The sequence below is a fragment of the Cervus canadensis genome, chromosome X, assembly GCF_019320065.1.
Source record: "Cervus canadensis isolate Bull #8, Minnesota chromosome X, ASM1932006v1, whole genome shotgun sequence".
Lineage (NCBI taxonomy): Eukaryota > Metazoa > Chordata > Mammalia > Artiodactyla > Cervidae > Cervus > Cervus canadensis.
Window position 1 is genome coordinate 121,770,641 of NC_057419.1, and position 18,826 is coordinate 121,789,466.

At 37.0% G+C, this 18,826-nt stretch overlaps 1 protein-coding gene across 1 annotated transcript; it reads right to left on the bottom strand.

Moving 5' to 3' along the window:
• Positions 1-14,991: 14,991 nt before the first annotated feature.
• PRR32 (proline rich 32) lies at positions 14,992-17,054 on the bottom strand. The gene is made up of 2 exons (XM_043458867.1): positions 16,796-17,054; positions 14,992-16,019 (listed from the first exon to the last, which is right to left on the bottom strand). The coding sequence occupies exons 1-2, from the start codon at positions 16,813-16,815 to the stop codon at positions 15,152-15,154; spliced, it is 888 nt and encodes a 295-aa protein (XP_043314802.1). The 5' UTR covers positions 16,816-17,054; the 3' UTR covers positions 14,992-15,151.
• Positions 17,055-18,826: the final 1,772 nt, after the last annotated feature.

An 18,826-nucleotide genomic window follows, 5' to 3' on the forward strand; every position in this document is an offset into this window, starting at 1 on the left:
TAAAAATAAATGGAAAAAATAATAATAAAAAATAAATAAAAGCAAAAATAAACAAATGGAACCTAATTAAACTTAAAAGCTTTTGTACAGCAAAGGAAATCATTGCAAAATGAAGACACACTTCTGAATGGGAGAAAATATTTGCAAATGATGTAACTGAAAAGAGATTAATATCCAATATACATAAACAGCTAATACAAGTCAACATTAAAAAAAAAACAAATAAAAATGGGCAAAAGACCTGAATAGACATTTTTCCAAAGAGGAACTGCAGGTGGCCAACAGGCACATGAAAAGATGCTCAACATTGCTAATCACGAGGGAAATGCAAATCAAAACCACAGTGAGATATCCCCTCACACCTGTTAGAATGGCTGTCATCAAAAAGAACACAAATAGCAAGTGTTGGCAAGGATGTAGAGAAAAGAGAGCCCTTGTACACTATTTATGGGAATATAAATTGATGCAACCACTGTGAAAAACAGTACAAAGATTTCTAAAAATACTAAAAATAAAACTAGCACATGACCCAGCAATTCAAATCCTAGGTATATTTCAGAAAAAAACCCCACTAATTTGAAAAGATACATGCACCCCAATGTTCATAGCAACATTATTTACAATTGCCAAAGTATAGAACCAACCTAAGTATCCATCAACAGTTGAATAGATAAGGGTGTAATGAAATACTGCTTAGCCATAACAAAGAATGAAATTTTGCCATTTGCAGCAAAATGGATGGACTTGGAGGGTATTATGCCCTTCAAGGCAGAGAATGAAAGACAGAGAAAGACAAATGCTGTATGATATCACTTATATGTGGAATCTTAAAAAATATAACAAACTAGTCAATACAACAAAAAAAGGTAGATCCACAGATATAGAGAAAGGTCAGGAGAGGCAATATGGAGTTGGGGTGTGGGAGGTACAAACTATGTGGTGTAAGATTGGTTCAAAGATGTATTGTATAACATGGAGAATACAGCTTCTAGTTTGTAACAACTGTGAATGGAACGTAACCTTTAAAATTATGCAAAAAAATTTTTTTAAATGTTTAAGTTGAATTGAAAAGAATCATGACTCATATAGGTTAAAATGACAAATTTCATGATATATGAATTATATCTCAACTTAGAAATTAGGATATAAAACTTTTCCAAAAACCTACATGGTTCAGCCATATGAAATTGTCTTTTTTTGGCAATCAAAATTATTAACTCAGGAATTTAATAAAGTTTATTTTATTAATGGCAAGAAGTCCTTCCCACTAATATGATAAAACCTGGTAGTTTTCTAAATAGCACTAATAATTCTAATTGTAATGAATTCTTCATTCTAAAATACCATTGAATAGAGAAAAGCAAATAATCTCATTTGCATTGCCCACCAATCTCTCATAATTTCTCTTTGTCTTAAGCTGGTAGATCTTTGCTTGGTACCTCATTTTTGGCGTTAGGAAAACTGAATTCCAATAATATCAAGACCCACGAGGATAAAATGAGTCAAGACATGCAAGATCTCAGAAATTATGTGCTGAAATGAAGATGTAGACATAGAGAACAGACTTGGGGACCCAGGTAAGGGAAGGAGAGGGTGGGATGAATTCAGAGAGTAGCTTTGAAATCTATAGATTACCATGTGTAAAATAGATAGCTGGCGGGAAGTTGTTGTATGACACAGGACGCTCAGTCTGATGTTCTGTGATGACCTAAAGGAGTGGGAAGGGATGGGAGGTGGGAGGGAGGCTCCAGAGGGAGGGGTCATATGTATACCTATGGCTGATTCATGTTGACATATGATAGAAACCCACACAATATTTTAAAGTGATTATCCTCCAATTAAAAATAAATTTTTAAAAAGCAGTGATCAACACACACACACAATAGAAATTTTGTGCTGAGTAGCTGATAAAAGTAAGAAACTCACAATCTCTTATGGGTAGCACTGGTCTCGAGCTCTGGGGCAGTCCTGCACACCATGTGGACACTCCTAGAAAATTACAGTAAAACCTCTGTACATTCAAAAATGTCATTATTCTGGGTAAACATAAATAATGAATATGCTGCTTGAAGAAAAACTCGAAAAGTTTGAATTGCAGAAAATGAGAAACAAAGGCAGAGAGAAAATAAAAATATCCATAAGCTGAGCTGGGGCAGTGGACAGTCATTTATTGAAGGCACATATAGCTTGTGAATCTTTCTGGGAAAAATTACTCTGGGAAATATTTGTTTCATTTGTCATCAAAGATGTTTTTAAGTTAAAGTGGAAAAACATCATTTTAACTTTTCAGCTTGTCTCTTGAGCAGGATGGGCGGTCATCTGATCAGTCTCCTTCATTCATTGACAGTGTGAAGTATGAATATTTAAGGAAGAATTACCAGAGGAGAAGCACTGAAAGGGAAAAAGGCATTGCATTTTTAATTATATATTTAATAAAAGCTAAAGAAGAAAATAAAGGTTAGTAAAAGACCATGAGGTGAAGGAAAGTCAAAGAAAGTGCTCTTCATCTTTGTCCTGGTGCTCTCTTACCCTCTCTTAACTCTGTATAAGATTTTCTTTAGAATGTTCTACTCTACAATCATAGAGTAGTGTAGAACAAGAGGTATTAACCTCCTGAATTCAGTTTCTTCACATACTATGACTTACTGCTATGCAGATTCAACTGCTTTACTTTTTAAAACCTGCAACTTCCCCCAACATAAAAAGTTATTTTTAAACCCCCAAATTAACAATATAAGTGTTAGCCCTACTTCTAGGCACAGCATTATCACTGCTTTTGTTATGATAATACTACTGAATTGTGAACTTTTTAAAAGTGATCATCACATCTTCTTTAGCATCTGGGTTGGTAGTGGTTAGGTGTTCTTTTCTCCAGTGATACCCATAGAATCTACAATTTCTCTTCCTGAGAGCATGCTGAGGTGACAAAGCCCTACTTAAGAAGCCTGAGTTCTTGATCTGTGTGAGCATTATGTTCCTTGAACACAAAATTGGATATTTGAACTAGCTTATTTCTAAGTGTCTAATATATGTATGCCCATTTTCAACACAGGTAACACCTAATAATATTTCACTTTCAATGGATGTGATTTCCTCTTCCCTAAAAATATTCAGGAAAATACATAGTTTAAGGAGATAATCATATAAAAATAAAAGTTCTTATTTCCCTTCTATATGATATTCATCATCATCCTGAATAGAAATTTAAATGTGATCTATTTAAAGAGGAAATGTCATATTCATAGTATGCCTTTGAACAAAATATTTCATTGCATGCTCTGGAAAAATAGGAAAATAGCTTATTGTGCAGTTGAATGCATTTGTAACTGGTTAAATGGCCAGATACTCATAATACTGATTAATTGAGGAAGGTCTCTAGTGGAACGCCTCAGGACTTTGCATTGAAACTATTCCACATTTCCTATTACCAGTGATTTTCATGAAATATTTTAAAACTACATGCCATAACTTGATATAAGGATGAAAAATATGTTACTACTTTGCAGTAAACATTTTTCAAATGACAGAGATTGTAAAAATGGACTTAAATCAGCAAAGGAGAATTTAAGGAGAGAAAAGTTAGGTAACTTTTGTGTCTAATTTTGAAGAATCACATAAAATAGAGCAAGGGAAATTTTAGCTTTCTAACATCTTGAAATTAAATAAGGCACAAGTGTTTCTGTTTACAACAAATTCAACAGAAGTCAAGACTATATTGGTAGCCAAACAATCTAGTGAAGTGTGGGTGAATGTCTGTCTAGACGCTATATATGTTTGATCCTGGATCCAGAAGATTTAATTATATAGTCACGATTTAAAGGAATAAGATTTCATGTTTTTAGTGTCATAGTTCAGAGGGAAAATAAGTTATCAAGTAAAAGTTTACTCAGTGTTTGTAGGAATACAAAGAACAAAGTGTGCTAAGTCTCTTCAGTCGTGTCCAACTCTTTGCGACACTATGGACCGTAGCCAGGCTCCTCTGTCCATGGAATTCTCCAGGCAAGAATACTGGAATGGGTTGCCATGCTCTCCTCCAGGGGATCTTCCCATCCCAGGGATGGAACCCAGGTCACCTGCTATGGCAGGAAGGTTCTTTATCACTAATGCCACCTGGGAAGCCCACAAAGAACAATAATGGTGTGTCAAATTTTAAGGAATATATGTATTTGATGTTATATTTCAAATGAAAATAATTGAATACTTTCCACTTAGTGATGGTGTAATATCTAGGTATAGAGAGCAGCCCCTGGTGCAGTACTATGCTGTGAATTTACTGAAGGTTGTCTATGGAGACCTGGAAGGATGTTGATACCAACATGTAACTTCACTCTGCACACAGTTTCTAAGTGGTCAAGTATGTTAGGGCTGTTCCTCCAATCTATGCCTTTGCAAACTGCACTTAGGATAAAATCCAAGCTCTGCATGGCCACAGGTGTCTGCAAAGTCTGGACCTTCTTACCTTTCCTACCTCACTTTGTGTTCTTCTTTTCACAACCCTTTAATCCTGGTGGTCTTGGAATATATCCAAAGTGCAGTTCAATTCATTTAATGTACCTAAAACAGATTGAGAATGCCTGTAATATGTAGCACAAGTGTGCAAAAAAATGCAGCTCAAGTAACATTGGTGTAGCTTTGTCTAGGAAAGATTAAGAAATTTTATAAATACAATATCAAAGTATAATTTATGCAGTTATCTCCTATAGTTGTAATCATGAAATTTCTCCAGCTTTCTCAAAGTCAGGACTTCTAAGTAAACCAAATGTAACTTTAAAAGATTTTACCCATAACATCTTTCCATTGAAAATATGACAAATCACTGATAATATTTGTCACATGGATCAGTGGCAAAAAAATTATTAATTTTTGTTCTATTTTATTAGTGAGCATGATAGACTGAACTAAAATGCCTATATCATTCATTTAAAATAAAATCTTCCTAAATCCCTGGAGCTGAAGTTTTGGATAAACTGAAAAGGAATATAGGAAGAAAAAAATTGAAGATACAGTATTGTGGCATGGTTTTGATTAAAGTGAACATTTTCTGAGCTTTGTAGTTAACGAATCTTGCATATGGATATTATAGTTGCTCTTAATCTGCTTTCAGAAGACTGAAGCAAATATTAAAAAATAATGAACTAACAAGATTGTTAATGCCACATAAAAGTGCTAATTATACATTTTCTGCCTATAGCTAAACCCGAGACATTGTCTAAGAAATTTTTAAATAAAAGCTTCTTCACTAGAAACATGAATACAGCTGAGTGGCATGATGAATTTCCATTTAAGGACCTCAGTGATACCTCACCCTTAAAAGAAATAATAATAAATACAGAAAAATACAGAATGTTAAAGGTATTCAGGGAGCAACATTATTTTGCTCATGTAAAGTGACTCATTAATATATTTATACATGATATTCAACATATGCTTTAAATGGTAGATTTCATACTGAACTATATTTAGTCTATATTTGTGGGCTTATTATATTGGAAGTTTATTTCAGTGTTATTACTTTTAATATTTCTATACTGTCAGTCATAGCAGTAATTTTCCAAAGTATGTTTGAAATGTTAGCCTAGTATTTGAGTTTTAGGGTTTTAGCTATATTTATACATTATTCTCACTGAAAATTTTTACACAGGTGCAAGAGAAATGCTTCACAGGACTGTTTCTTTGTAGAAATACCATTAAAGCAACTGCCTTTTGTCAATTATATTTTTAATTTACTTTTTCATATGAATCCATTTTCTATGCCTAATGGTAGCCTTTTAGCAGGTAATTTGTAGTTGAGAGCCTGCTGGTCTTTGATCATGTACTGGACATATTGAAATGACAATTATTTTTTTTAATTCTATCAACATTGACATTGTGGTTTTTCTAAACTATGCTCATGCTTTTTAATTTTCCAGTCATATTGAATATGAATATATTTGGACCCATGGGTTATTAACCTGAACCACAGCTAGTAGCTTCTGCTTCTATGAACAAATTAGAAAAAATATCCACTCTGGGTGGACAAATTAGAAAAAGTTACCTTTCCTCAAGTGTACTGTTTAGCAAGGAGGATAGTACAAACTGAATTTCAATCCCTGCTTTTACCAATTTGGCTAGACACCCTTGTGCAGTATACAAACTGTAGGATCATATCCTTGGTGGGCTTGCTCTTAATAGTCACTTTAAAGTGTAATTATCATGACAAGTCATAGAAAACAATTTATACTCAGTACATTGCTGTCAGGGTTAGGTTATATGCAGTTTTAAAATGCTTAAGTCATTCATGCTTGTCTTAACTTCCTATTTTTAAATTGCTCACATTCAACAGGAAACAGGGCGGAATGGCAAGACATTGAGCCAAAAATTGTGATAATCTAAGCACCTTTGTTCCTGCCCAGATCAGAAACATGACTCACCTACACACTTCTGACATTTTTCTGGCTACAGTTAACATGTGTGGGTCCAGGCTGCTGAAATTAAAACAAGGATCATCATAGTTCAATGGAAAATCAAGAACTTTGCAGTTAGAAAAGATGGAAATATGAAAGGGTTGTTAAACTGAACTAAAGAGCCTCTTGATGAAAGTGAAAGAGAAGAGTGAAAAAGTTGGCTTAAAACTCAACATTCAGAAAAATAACATCTTGGCATCTGGTCCTATCATTTCATTGCCAATAGATGGGGAAACAATGGAAAGAGTGAAAGAGTTTATTTTGGGGGGCTCCAAAATCACTGAAGATGGTGACTGCAGCCGTGAAATTAAAAGACACTTGCTCCTTGGAAGAAAAGCTATGACCAACCTAGACAGCATTTTAAAAAGCAGAGACATTACTTTGCCAGCAAAGGTTCGTCTAGTCAAAGCTATGGTTTTTCCAGTCATGTATGGATGTGAGAGTTGGACTATGAAGAAAGCTGAGCACCAAAGAATTGATGCTTTTGAACTGTGGTATTGGAGAAGACTCTTGAGAGCCTCTTGGACAGCAAGGAGATCCAACCAGTACATCCTAAAGGAAATCAGTCCTCAATATTCATTGGAAGGACTGATGCTGAAGCTGAAACACCAATACTTTGGCCACCTGATACAAAGAACTGACTCATTGGAAAAGACCCTGATGCTGGGAAAGATTGAAGATGGGAGACGAAGGGAACGACAGAGGATGAGATGGTTGGATGGCATCACCGATGGGATGGGCATGAGTTTGAGTAGGCTCTGAGAGTTGGTGATGGACAGGGAAGCCTGGTGAGCTACAGTCCATGGGGTCACAAAGAGTCAGACATGACTGAGTGACTGAACTTACTAACTATACCTACATGCATGATGCTGCTTTAGCAGACCTGTCTGCATTTGAGTTTTTGTCTGAGTAAACCTGCCATATAGGTTAGGTCCCATTTTCTGCTCAGGCTCCTGATTCCTAGCTCCTCGCCTCTTTGCACTGACCTCCTACCCTCAACTCATTGACACACAATGTCTTGGGAAAACAAGTGTCAGCTAAATAACAGATCTTGGCTAAAACCACTGAAGTAGGGCAGTAGGGCCTCATTTCACAATAGATCAAGAAACCAAAATTTGCAAAAGTAGAGTGCTCCTGAGTTAGTCTTACTCTTTGACATGAAAATGAAAGTGAAAGTATTAGTTGCTTCAGTTGTATCCAACTCCTTGCGGTCCCATGGGCTGTAGTCCACCAGTGTATTCTGTCCATGGAATTCCCCAGGCAAGAATACTGGAGTGGGTTGCCATGCCCTCCTCCAGGTGGTCTTCTCAACCCAGGGATTGTACCTGTGTCTCCTGCATTGCAGGCAGATTCTTTACCACCTGAGCCACTAGGGAAGCCTGAACTCTTTGACAGAAACATCTATAACTATTCCCATCACATACAAATTTTTTCTCACTTTCTCTGAGTACTCATCCATTTAAAATTATAATTGCAAAATATATTATTCTGCTTTCTATTATTAATTGTTTCATTGAAGTGCAGAGCTGAAAGAGACTGAGAAATCATAAATGATCTCCTTTTAATCACAACTCCTTAATTTTACTATATGGAACTTCCCTGGTAGGCCAGTGATTAGGACTTCACCTTTGTTCCCTAATGGAAAAGTTAAGATCTCACATGGCTTGCAGCCAAAAAAACCAAAACCTTAAAACAGAAACAATATTGTAACAAATTCAATTAAAAAATGGTCCACATAAAAAAAATCTTTAAAAAATTAATAAATTTCTTTACAAAACTAAAAATGCTTATTATTATAAAAATTCAAAAATATAGATAAGTAAAGAGAAGAAACTTGATCATACTGTCACATAATTTTTAAATTTTCATTTTAAATTCATATAAACATTTTCATTTTTTAAATTATATTTCTCTGTTATTGTTCTGATGTGGGCATTATGTTCTGTCATCTGAATGGACCACAATTTAATTGGACAATTGTCTGTTTTGAAAAGTTTAGTTTATTTCTAAATTTTTCTTACATAATGATGAGATGAACCTAATCGGAGATATAAAGTTATGAATTCTTGGATAAAAGAACATTACAGTTTTAAGGAATTTGTTTAATATTGTAACATGTTCTCACTAAATGTTCTCCCACTTATACTCCTATGAATAGTGTATGAGGGCACCCATATGCCCAACCTTCCCCAACAATGAATATCATGTGAAAGAAACTTTGCCAATTATGACAGACAAAAATGTGTTTTTAAAATTTATACTTACAAACCTGTGATTTTATGTTTATTAGCTATTTTAATTTTTTCTCTTGCACATTGCCTGTTAATGTCATTTATTCATTTTATATGAAGATATACACTTTTTACTTTGACTAACAAAATTTTTTAATAACACTTGAACCTTTATGTAGATATCCTGCATATTTTCCCCCAAGCTTTTCATTTGCTTTTAAATTCTGTTTATGATAATTTTGACACATAGATCATTTAATACTGTCATCTGTTTTGGTTTCTGACATTATCATGAGATCACAATTCTATAAATATTCACTTACTTCATTTATATTCTCTTCTAGTATTTATGGGCATTTTTATTTTCTTATTTACATTTGTATCTTCAATACAGTTGAAACACATTTTGAAATATGGTATAATAAGAGGATTCTGACACTGCCACTAAGTCACATGTTGTTCTTGGTCAAATCACTAAATCTCTTGAATCTCAGTTTTTGTAAACTGATAACCTATCAGACCAACAGAAGAGGTGAAAATTCTAAATATAGACGCATGGCAAGAGAAATCCTTCTACTATAAAGTGTATGTCTTCTATCACTGAAAGATAAGCAAACTTTTTTTAGTAATGAGTCACTTTCACAGGAGTCTATTTGGTTTTTATTTTTTGTATCATCCAGTGGAGAGCTATTCATACAATGTACCTTCCATTAACGCACATTGAATGACTTTAGTCTTCAAGCCCATGGATTCTGTGTTTTACACTCTGATTTTTTTTTTTTTTTTTTTTAGTTTTGCCTTAATGAGCCTCAGACCTAAGACCTAAGGTCTCTTACCAGTTTCCCAATTAAGGGTTGATTAACCTTTGTAAGCTCCACTTCTGGCTATGTTGAAAGGATAACACTATCAAGTTAAATAGAGAAGGTATCATTTAGGCATTGGAATTGGCATTTCCTTATATAACTTCACTAACTTCACTTCATATCAAATGCCTGAAGGAGAAATGAGCTTTTACACTGTTTTGAAGTGATATGTACATGGATTCATTTGACTAGTGATGTTTTCAGTGTTAATGAATCAGGAAGTTGAACAATTTGAGATGCACATACCTTGCAACTGGTTTGTGAAAATGCCTAGCACTGAAGCGACAAAGTTTATATAAAGCCTGAAGGATTGTTTATAAACTAAGTCATGTCATTCTGTTAAATTCGGGATCATCTGTGATTTACTGAGGATTTTCATTAGACTCTCTCGTACATATTTTTAATTATAAAATATTATATTTGATTATTTTCCTTCAGGTGTGACTTATTACTGATGCAAGATTTTAAATATTTTTCTATTTATGGATGGTCAACTTTTTAGCCAGGGCATTAAATAGTATCTTCAACACATTGATTGTAGAGTAAATTGCTAATAGCTATTAAGCACCAATGAGCATTAACACAATGTGTGAGGATTTTACACCTGAAGGAAGCATAAATATGCCCACTGAGAAAAATAATAGATTACTTGGTTTCTGGATGAAGTATGATTAATAAAGCCAAAAACTTCACCTCATAAAACTATGATTTAATGGGCAGAGTGAAAAGGCAAAATTAGAAAAAGATCAGTGTGACTTGCTAGGGGGAAAAAGTTTAAATTTAGAAAGAAAAACAAGCTTGAGGTCTAATATATCTGAGAACTTGAAGACAGAATGCTCTTTTGTGAGCCTACTTCATTTCATACCCACTTTGCTAATAAAATAACCTGGATGATGGTGAGTTTGCTTGTCAAGACCAGTTTGGAGGATTGATGAAACCTAAACCAGAAAGGACTTCCAGTTTCACATAGGCAACATGAGACTGGCTGCTATCTAAAGAGAGATGATATTTATAGAAAGGAATGGAGTGGCGGAGATAGATTCATTTTTAGGAAGGCTGGTTAGTATTTCTCTAATCATCTCATCACCACCCTCTCAAATGTGTGGCTCCTACACAGGGCCCTTTCTGTCATGAAACACTTAATCCATATAACTTCCTTCCTTTCAAACTGTCTCTTTCTGTCTCCCCTGGATTGTATTTTCCTGTATCCAAATGTATTACTTTTCCCACAGTATTTTCAATATGCAGCTGCTTCCTCTTCAAAAGTACTTCGTCTCTTCTCAACTGACAGTGGCCCTGCCCCTCTCTATTTTTAATCCTGTCTTTCTCCATCTGTTTTTCTCTTTCTCACATGCATAAGCGTTATCTGTCAACTCCCATGTACCCCGTGTTGCTTTGCTTCTGAGTCAAAGCTTTTACAGTTAAGAGTGTTAGATGAAGTCAGTTATAAGTATATATTTCCCATTAAATCATACAATTAAACATGCTTAGATAGACGGAGCCTTTTATGATAGGAACGATGGAGTTGTGTGTTTTATAATCTTGTTTTACTTGGGGAAAGAGATTTCAGAGTTGAGCAAAATGTGGTCAGTTTTGTTGTTGTTGTTTGGTCACTCAGTCATGTCTGACTCTTTGCAACCCTATGGACCACAGCCCACCAGGCTCCTCTGTCCATGGGATCTCCTAGGCAAGAATACTGGAGTAGGTTGCCATTTCCTTCTCCAGGGAATCTTCCCAAACCAGGCATCAAACCTGTGTCTCCTGCATTGCAGGCAAGTTCTTTACCACTGAGCTACTGGGGAAGAACTGTGGTCAGTTTACCTCCTTAAAATATTGTGGGACATTACTTCATTCTCATAAAAGCAATAGTAGCGTCACTTCAGGAAACTGAGTTCCACAGATAGTTTCTTTGAGAAATTGGGATACTGAGAAAGTCTTTCTGAATGGCAAAGGTGGATGAGAAAGTATATGTATTTAATTAGTCTTTGGCAAGAGTAGCACCTTCTCAAGCACTTAGGAAAATGACTGCATGATGAAGCACAACTTTTCTGAGTTCTCAAATCTAGACTTGATTAGATAAATGCTATACATTTCCACTATTACAAGAAAAAAATGAATATCATCACAGAGAAACAGATGGGTTCTTTCACTTAATTTAGTCTCATCACTTGCTCTTTCTGTGGGAATATCGCTCAATCCAGCTTATTATAAAGAAGACATGCAACATTTTGTGCTAGCTATAGAATTAACCTATGACATGACACAGTGTTCTTGATCTGTGTAAAATTTCTTTTAACTCTGGTTTAAGCCCATTGATCTTGAAATAGAGTCATTTTACATAGTTCTGTATTAGTGCCTTTAAAAATCAACATCTCTCAGTAGCACTTGATAATGTAATGCCATTGTTACAGTACAGTTTTGGAGAAAGAAATGGCAATGCACTCCAGTATTCTTGTCTGGAAAATCCCATGGATGGAAGAACCTGACAGGCTACATTCCATGGGGTCACAAAGAGTTGGACACCACTGAGTGACTTCACTCAGTCACAGTACAGTTTAATAGTTATGGAAGGATATATATAACACTTATTAGCAGTCATGAAATAAACTACTTGTTCCAGAGTAGATGAGGATAGTACTATAATCTCAACTTTAAGTCTCCAATGAAAATAATTTTTTTGGTCCTGTTTAGTGTTTGTTATAATAATTCTCAGAAAAACAAGGTGTAATTTTAATGTTACTTTGGTTTATGAAAGACTATAACCTTTAAAAATTTTATAATTTGAACCTTAACCTTTTCCATATTCTACTGTTTGATTGGCTGCATGTGTATCTTTCAATCAGGCTACAGAAGTTGTAAACAGAGGAAAATAGAAATGGCTAATGAATCACACTTTGGGACACAGAAAAGGTCAAAGTTGTACAGTTTTTTATTATCTTCTAGAGAATATATAGGACATTAAAATTCTAATGCTACAGTCTTGTGACAAAGAATATAATGAGGACAATAAATAATAAACAGTACATCATGAATCTTCTCATGACAATGATGATAACTTACAATAGGAAATACTTAACCCATTCCCATTACTATCAGGAGAAAAAGGCTACTTTGTTGATGTTTATCTTTCTTTCTGGCACTTAGAAGCTATATAAACCACAGAAAAGAAACATATATATTCAAGAGTATTGAATATATTGAATTATATGCACTTTCCAGAATGAATAGAATATTTCAGGATAGGATTAATTTTAGCTCATCTTTCACCAGAATAATTTAAAAATAGCCATTTCAAGGCAAATCGTGTGTTTAAAAATGGGTGTTTTGCAGTCATTGAGGATGTTGGCACCTATGACAAATTAATTACTTACAGAGCCTCTGAATAAGCATATTTGCATTTCACTTACATTTAACAATAAGTGAATCTATCCCTGTTGATATTTGATATTTGTGTTTACTGAAACTTGTTATATAGGCATAGAGCTCTGCGTCAACTAAAGAAAATGTATTTCTCCTATGGCATAGCAGTATAAAGAAAACTTCAGTGCCTCAGTTTGCTAATAGTTATTTTTTGTTCTGTACGATAGGTGTTCAGTTTTTTGAAATGTAGAAAATAATACATAGAGGTCATTAGGAAGGAGAACAGAGGGCTTAAAAAGAGCAGATTGTATTGATGGCACTTTCTTGTTACAGTGAATTTGTCATGGATTGCGATAATTGTGGGTAAGGTCTTTCTGAGCGTTTATTGGAGCTACCTCCTTTGAGAAGGAAAACGTGTCCTATTCTGCTGTCACTTACACACCTTTTGGCAACTCTCCAGAGATGCTGCACTGCCGTTGACACAGCAACTTGATTTCTTGTCAAAATATCTTTTAACATCTGGCTTAAAAGATATTTTCGAGGACTCTAAGCATGCCCAACTCTTCTGTTCATTAAGGCCGAAAATCCAATAAGTGTTTGGTACACTGAGATTCAGCTACCTCAGAGTGAGCAGCTATCAAATGATTTGCTGAATACTTATGCTCAACCCACCACAGTGAATTGATGGAACTGTGCCAACTTTAGGATGTACAAAGTGAGGGGAATCTTAGCAAGAGCTATCCAAATGCTCCTTTTAAGCCTTGCACTGCCACCTGGACATTTAGAACAATCCATTGTGAAAGAAATGGAGAAAAGAAACTTCATGGATTCAAGGGCCCTTTTCCTCAGAGTGATGAAGAACCCACTATTGGTGCAAAGAACACATTAATGGTTTTGCTTATAGGTTAGGTGTGTTTTTACGTTTCCTGGCGGCTCAGGTGTAAAGAATCTGCCTTCAATTCAAGAGACCTGGGTTCGATCCCTGGGTCAGGAAGATCTGCTGGAGGAGGAAATGGCAACCTACTCCAGTATTCTTACCTGGGAAATCCCATGGACAGAGGAGCCCGGAGGGCTACAGTCTATGTGATCACAAAGAGTTGGACATGACTGAGCGACACTTTGAACACTTTAGGTGTCTGTAGATTTTGACAGCCTTTAACTGACCGCTTGCATCACCTCCATCATCAGCTCTGTGCATAACAAATGCTTCTTGGAAGAATCATACTCTACAGATATTTCTAATTTAGTGTTTCTTCAGAGACAGTGGCAGTGTGTTTAAGACCACTGCTTCAATGACGTTGTATAGTGGTCAGAATGGCCATCCTTCCTCCCTGCATGCTGTGCCCATATCTTTGCCACTTGCACTTGAAGAAGCTCCCATCTGGGCTTTTGATAATCTCAGAGCCATCATGACAGTGGGGTGCTATAATACATTATGAAGAGTATAAACATTGCAGCGTCAGAGAAAATAATTCCATAGGAGTGAAACATTTTCATTTGCCTTTAAAAGTTCTGAGCATATAGTAACCCTTTGTTCAGAAGAATGGGTGAAAGGCTCAACTTGGTTTCCTCTTGTGCCTGGACTTCTATCAAGCCAGCCCTATCTATACTATGTACTTGCACTGGTGAAATGTTGAGAGACAAACACTGGTTCATGTTTGAAGCAATGATGTAAAACACTTCCATTTCCCCTTCCCGTTTTCTTTCCTGACCTTTTAGCCTGGTTCAGCCCCCAACTGGCTGTGAAATATTGGCTCCATTATTCTCACCTCAGTCTTATCTTTTGGCATTTGTACATTTTTCTCTATTATCTGGACTTGGGTCTACCTTTTGGACCCTATCTTTGTTCACCCATTCTGTACTGAGCAACCCCCATAGCTTTAGGTGGGTAGGAATTTCCTGTCCCAGACTTGGCCAAGTCTAACAAGAACCCAACCACCTTCTCCCACAGTCACAGCTGCAAGTTAGCAGTGGGGACTCAACTAAGCTACTTAGAAAACACTGGCACATAACTGCTTTCATTTCCTTAAAAGGCAAAAACAAAATCCAAGGCTTTGACTCCCAGAGTGGCATTTTGAAAAATAACTGACAATATTTCAAAGTTTAGAATGTTTATTGAATTTCCAAGTATGTAAGGCACATTAGTGCAGTAAAGAGGGTAGAGGGTTTCAAATATAAAAGCATAAATGAGCAGCTTTCACCTATTTTTTCCAACCTTTTTTTCCCCTCCTTCCTTTTTTTTTTTTTTTTGCCATCAGTTGTTCTCTCTGTTTGAGGATGCAGGAGCAGGCATTCCCCAGGAAGGGAAATCAGCAAAACAGGAAGGCAGTGGAGGACCAAATATTGGGGGAGGAGCAAAAGCAATAGGCATAGCCAGAAACGGATTGAAACTCGGAGGTCGAGGAGGAATGAAGCAATGAGCAGTAGCGCAGCAAGGTAAACCTGCAGTGCTGGAGGCCAAGGGCATAGGCCTTGGCCAGTTCTCCACAGGGTGCCGCGGGCCTCCCAGTGGGAAAGAAACATGAGCCAACCTCTCCCTTCCCGTCACTTTCGTGTTTCCTGGAGGCAACTCCATCATTACCCCCGATCTAAGGGTCGAGATGTGTGGAGGGCCTCTTACTTGAGGGCCCCTGGATGGAAAGAATCCTTGACCCCGTGGCAAAGCCACATATAACCCTGCATTGCTGCCGCCTCTCTCAGTGCCCCCATTGCTGACCTTTGTCCCCACCACCATCAGTGCGGGAGGGCTGCCAGAGAATTCCTGGGACACGTTGTTAACAGAATCTTGCCCCCTCTGCCTCCAGCCTGCCGGCCCCTCAGAGCTATTTACTTCTCCTGTTGCTAGGGGCTCTTCCGCAACAGCAGGTGGTGGCCCATATGGGGGTTTGAGAGCTCTCGAGCCGTCGACAGGAATGCAAGATCCTGTTCTCTCCAAGGGGCACTCCAGTCGCTCTCTTGCCAGATCGCTCAGCACCTTGAAGGGCGGTCTCAGCGGGACTCGAGGGTGGCCCCAGGACCCCGCATCATCCTTCAGGCACTGGAGGGGCAAGCCGGGCTGCGGCTCCCGGTTCCCGTTTTCAGCTGCCGCTACTGCTGTGGGTGAGGGGGCGTGCCCTCCAAGGCTTGCCAAAACAGAAATCAATCAGTTAATAAAAATGGCAATGCGGTGACCAGAAAATATCTGAAATATGTGATGGATCGAACTCGCTGGAATGAAATATACCGTGGGAAAGGAAGAGCCTGATCTCCTCCTGGGTGTAATCAGCAAACACTTTTTCAATTCACTTGCCCTTCATCAGGCGGCCTCTTGAGATTCAGGCTTTGTAGTTTCCCTTTACGGCTGACCTATGGCTCCACCCCGTTCCCTATAGTCCCACCTCCTCAAGGCCGGATAAACACCAGGAAGCTGAGGAAACACCAGTTCTTTCCATTCCAGCAGGATCTATGATCCAATAAAACTCATCATTTACATTCTGACAGGAGTGCTCTGGAAAGTCTTATGAGGGAAATTTTTTTTTCCTTCCACATAAGTCTAAGAAAGCTTATTTATGTTAACAGACACTTCCGTTTGTTTCTCTTTCATGAAGCATCATTCAACATTTATACCATCTTGTGTTAAAATTTTCTTTCATTCAACCCACACCACACCCCAGAGTAAGAATTTCCTTATATTTAAACATCAAAATTTAGACTAAGGATTTGCAAATTTTTTTGTTTCAAAATTACATTTAAAACTCCAGCGTTCTTAGTACCTGAATTTATATCTTTCACGCTTTTGTCTGGGATCTCTTTCTACATCCCCGGCAACCCACTTGGCCCTGTCACACTTAACACAGGAAAACAATTCAAACTGCCTTTTGCCTTCAAATTAAACAGTTGCACTCAGTTTTGTACTTACACATTTTCAATGCAAGCCATGGAGGAATTTGATGAGGAAAGCCTTCTTGAGGTGATGGAGAAAACCAGCTGAATGCCCACGCAGACCAGCTCAGTCTGGAGAAATGACTGATGCTTCTTCCTTAGAGCAGCTTGGCAGGTCGAATGAAGCTGGCGACCAACTGCTTCTTTCTAGATTTGGAGTCCTCTTTCTGAGGTTACCAGTTGCTAGGGAAGGGAGGGAGAAAGGGAGATGGGAAGAGGAGGAGGGGAGAAGTCTGTAACACTCCTCTAAAGCTAAATGTATGATTCCTTTTCGCACAGTAGTAGATGAACTTAAGGGCATTCCCTACTTTAACCCTGTTGCAGCCCAGTTGGAAAGACACATTGCAAGACAATTTTAGAAGACTTATGGTGGCATGGCCTTTTTTTAAGAATTATTTCTTAAGTTTTATTTAGAAAAGGTAGTCATCACATCTCTTCTTCCAGGTTGAAATGACAAGCACTGTGTAGGGTACCATGTCTAATCTTGTAATTTAAATTTCCACTATTAACTTGGAGGAGAATGGAGTGTGGGGGGGCTAAACTGCTTTGCAATCTGAGTTCTCTTGTGAAAATGAAACAAGAGGAACGCTATGAAAAATTCCTCTAAGAATCATATAGGCTTTTAGTTTTTAGTTCCTCAACTTTAATTTATTCCCTTCATCCTACCTTCCAGTTTATTGGCTCAGTATGGTGTATGTGTGTGTTTGTGTGCGTGTGTAGACATATTTCCCAGAATAAAGCTCTGGAAACTTGTCTGCAAGTGAGAGGGGAGATAAAAGTCATAACAGCATCGATTTACAAATATTAGCTCAGATTTTTGCCTTATAACTTTTTTTGCATAAGGTACTTTCTGTTCTTCTGGCCTAAATTTCATCCCCCTTCCTACCTTAAGCAAGTATACTTTCTCAGCTTTTATTTTCTGCCAATGACCTACAGATTAATTGCTCTGAAATTATGATGACCATCCCCTCATCTAAGAGTACTAATCTTGCTTTAAGATAAAGCCCAAAACTTGGCCCACTTCCTTAATTTCACCTAGATTTGTGAATTGCACCTAAGGTGCACCTTAGGTGAACAGCACCTAAGATTTGTGCTGTTCTGACTAGACTTCAAAGATCTTAAAATAACTTTCTTTATTCCCAATATCAGAATCTGCAGTATATGCTGTTGCATTTCAACAATCATACATATATGTGTGTGTGTGTGTGTGTGTGTATGTTTCAATTATCTGTGGAATGTATGTGTGCATGCATGTGTATGTATGCATTGCTACTAACAGTCACTGCTGAGAAGCAACAAACTCAGAAATTTTGAGTCTCTAAGTCCACACCTTCCTGCCAGGGCACCTTGTCCCTGTCTATACACTATTGAGTTTTCTTTATCTCATTGAAAGATGAAAGCAGCATGTTTCCAAAACTCCTCCCAGTGGAATCTGTTCATTTGCCTAGCATGGTTCACTGTTAAGAAATCTCGAGTCCCCAGATTCTGTTTCTGTTTTTCTTTAGCTTATTGTTTCCTTGTCCTTATGTAAAAGAAAACTTATTATTAGCAATATAATTGTGATAGAGCATTAAAGCCCTTTTAACACTTCCCAGATCAGAGAGAGTAATGAAACTTGGGTTAATGCCTGCGAATAGTTGGTGGGTCATATTTATATAGTTTATGTTTGAGAGCGTGCATTATTTTTTCTGAATAATAGCAAGGAATCCCCAGGAAACCCTTTTATGTTTATCAAAATATTGCAATCATTGGCTGTTTTTACCTAGAAATGCCTATTTAGTAAAATATCACCTTAATTGAATTACATGAGAATGAAATGTATTATAGACGCCAAATAGTTGGGCATAGTGCTAAAGCCAATGGCACCTTAGACTTGTCCAAAACCATAATAAGTATTATACATTTACGGATTCTAGCTCAGATTTTTGCCTTGCAACTTATTTGCTTTTATGCAATGAATGTTTATTGAATACCTCTGCATGCATTCACTACTTGGTTTGCTGTTGAT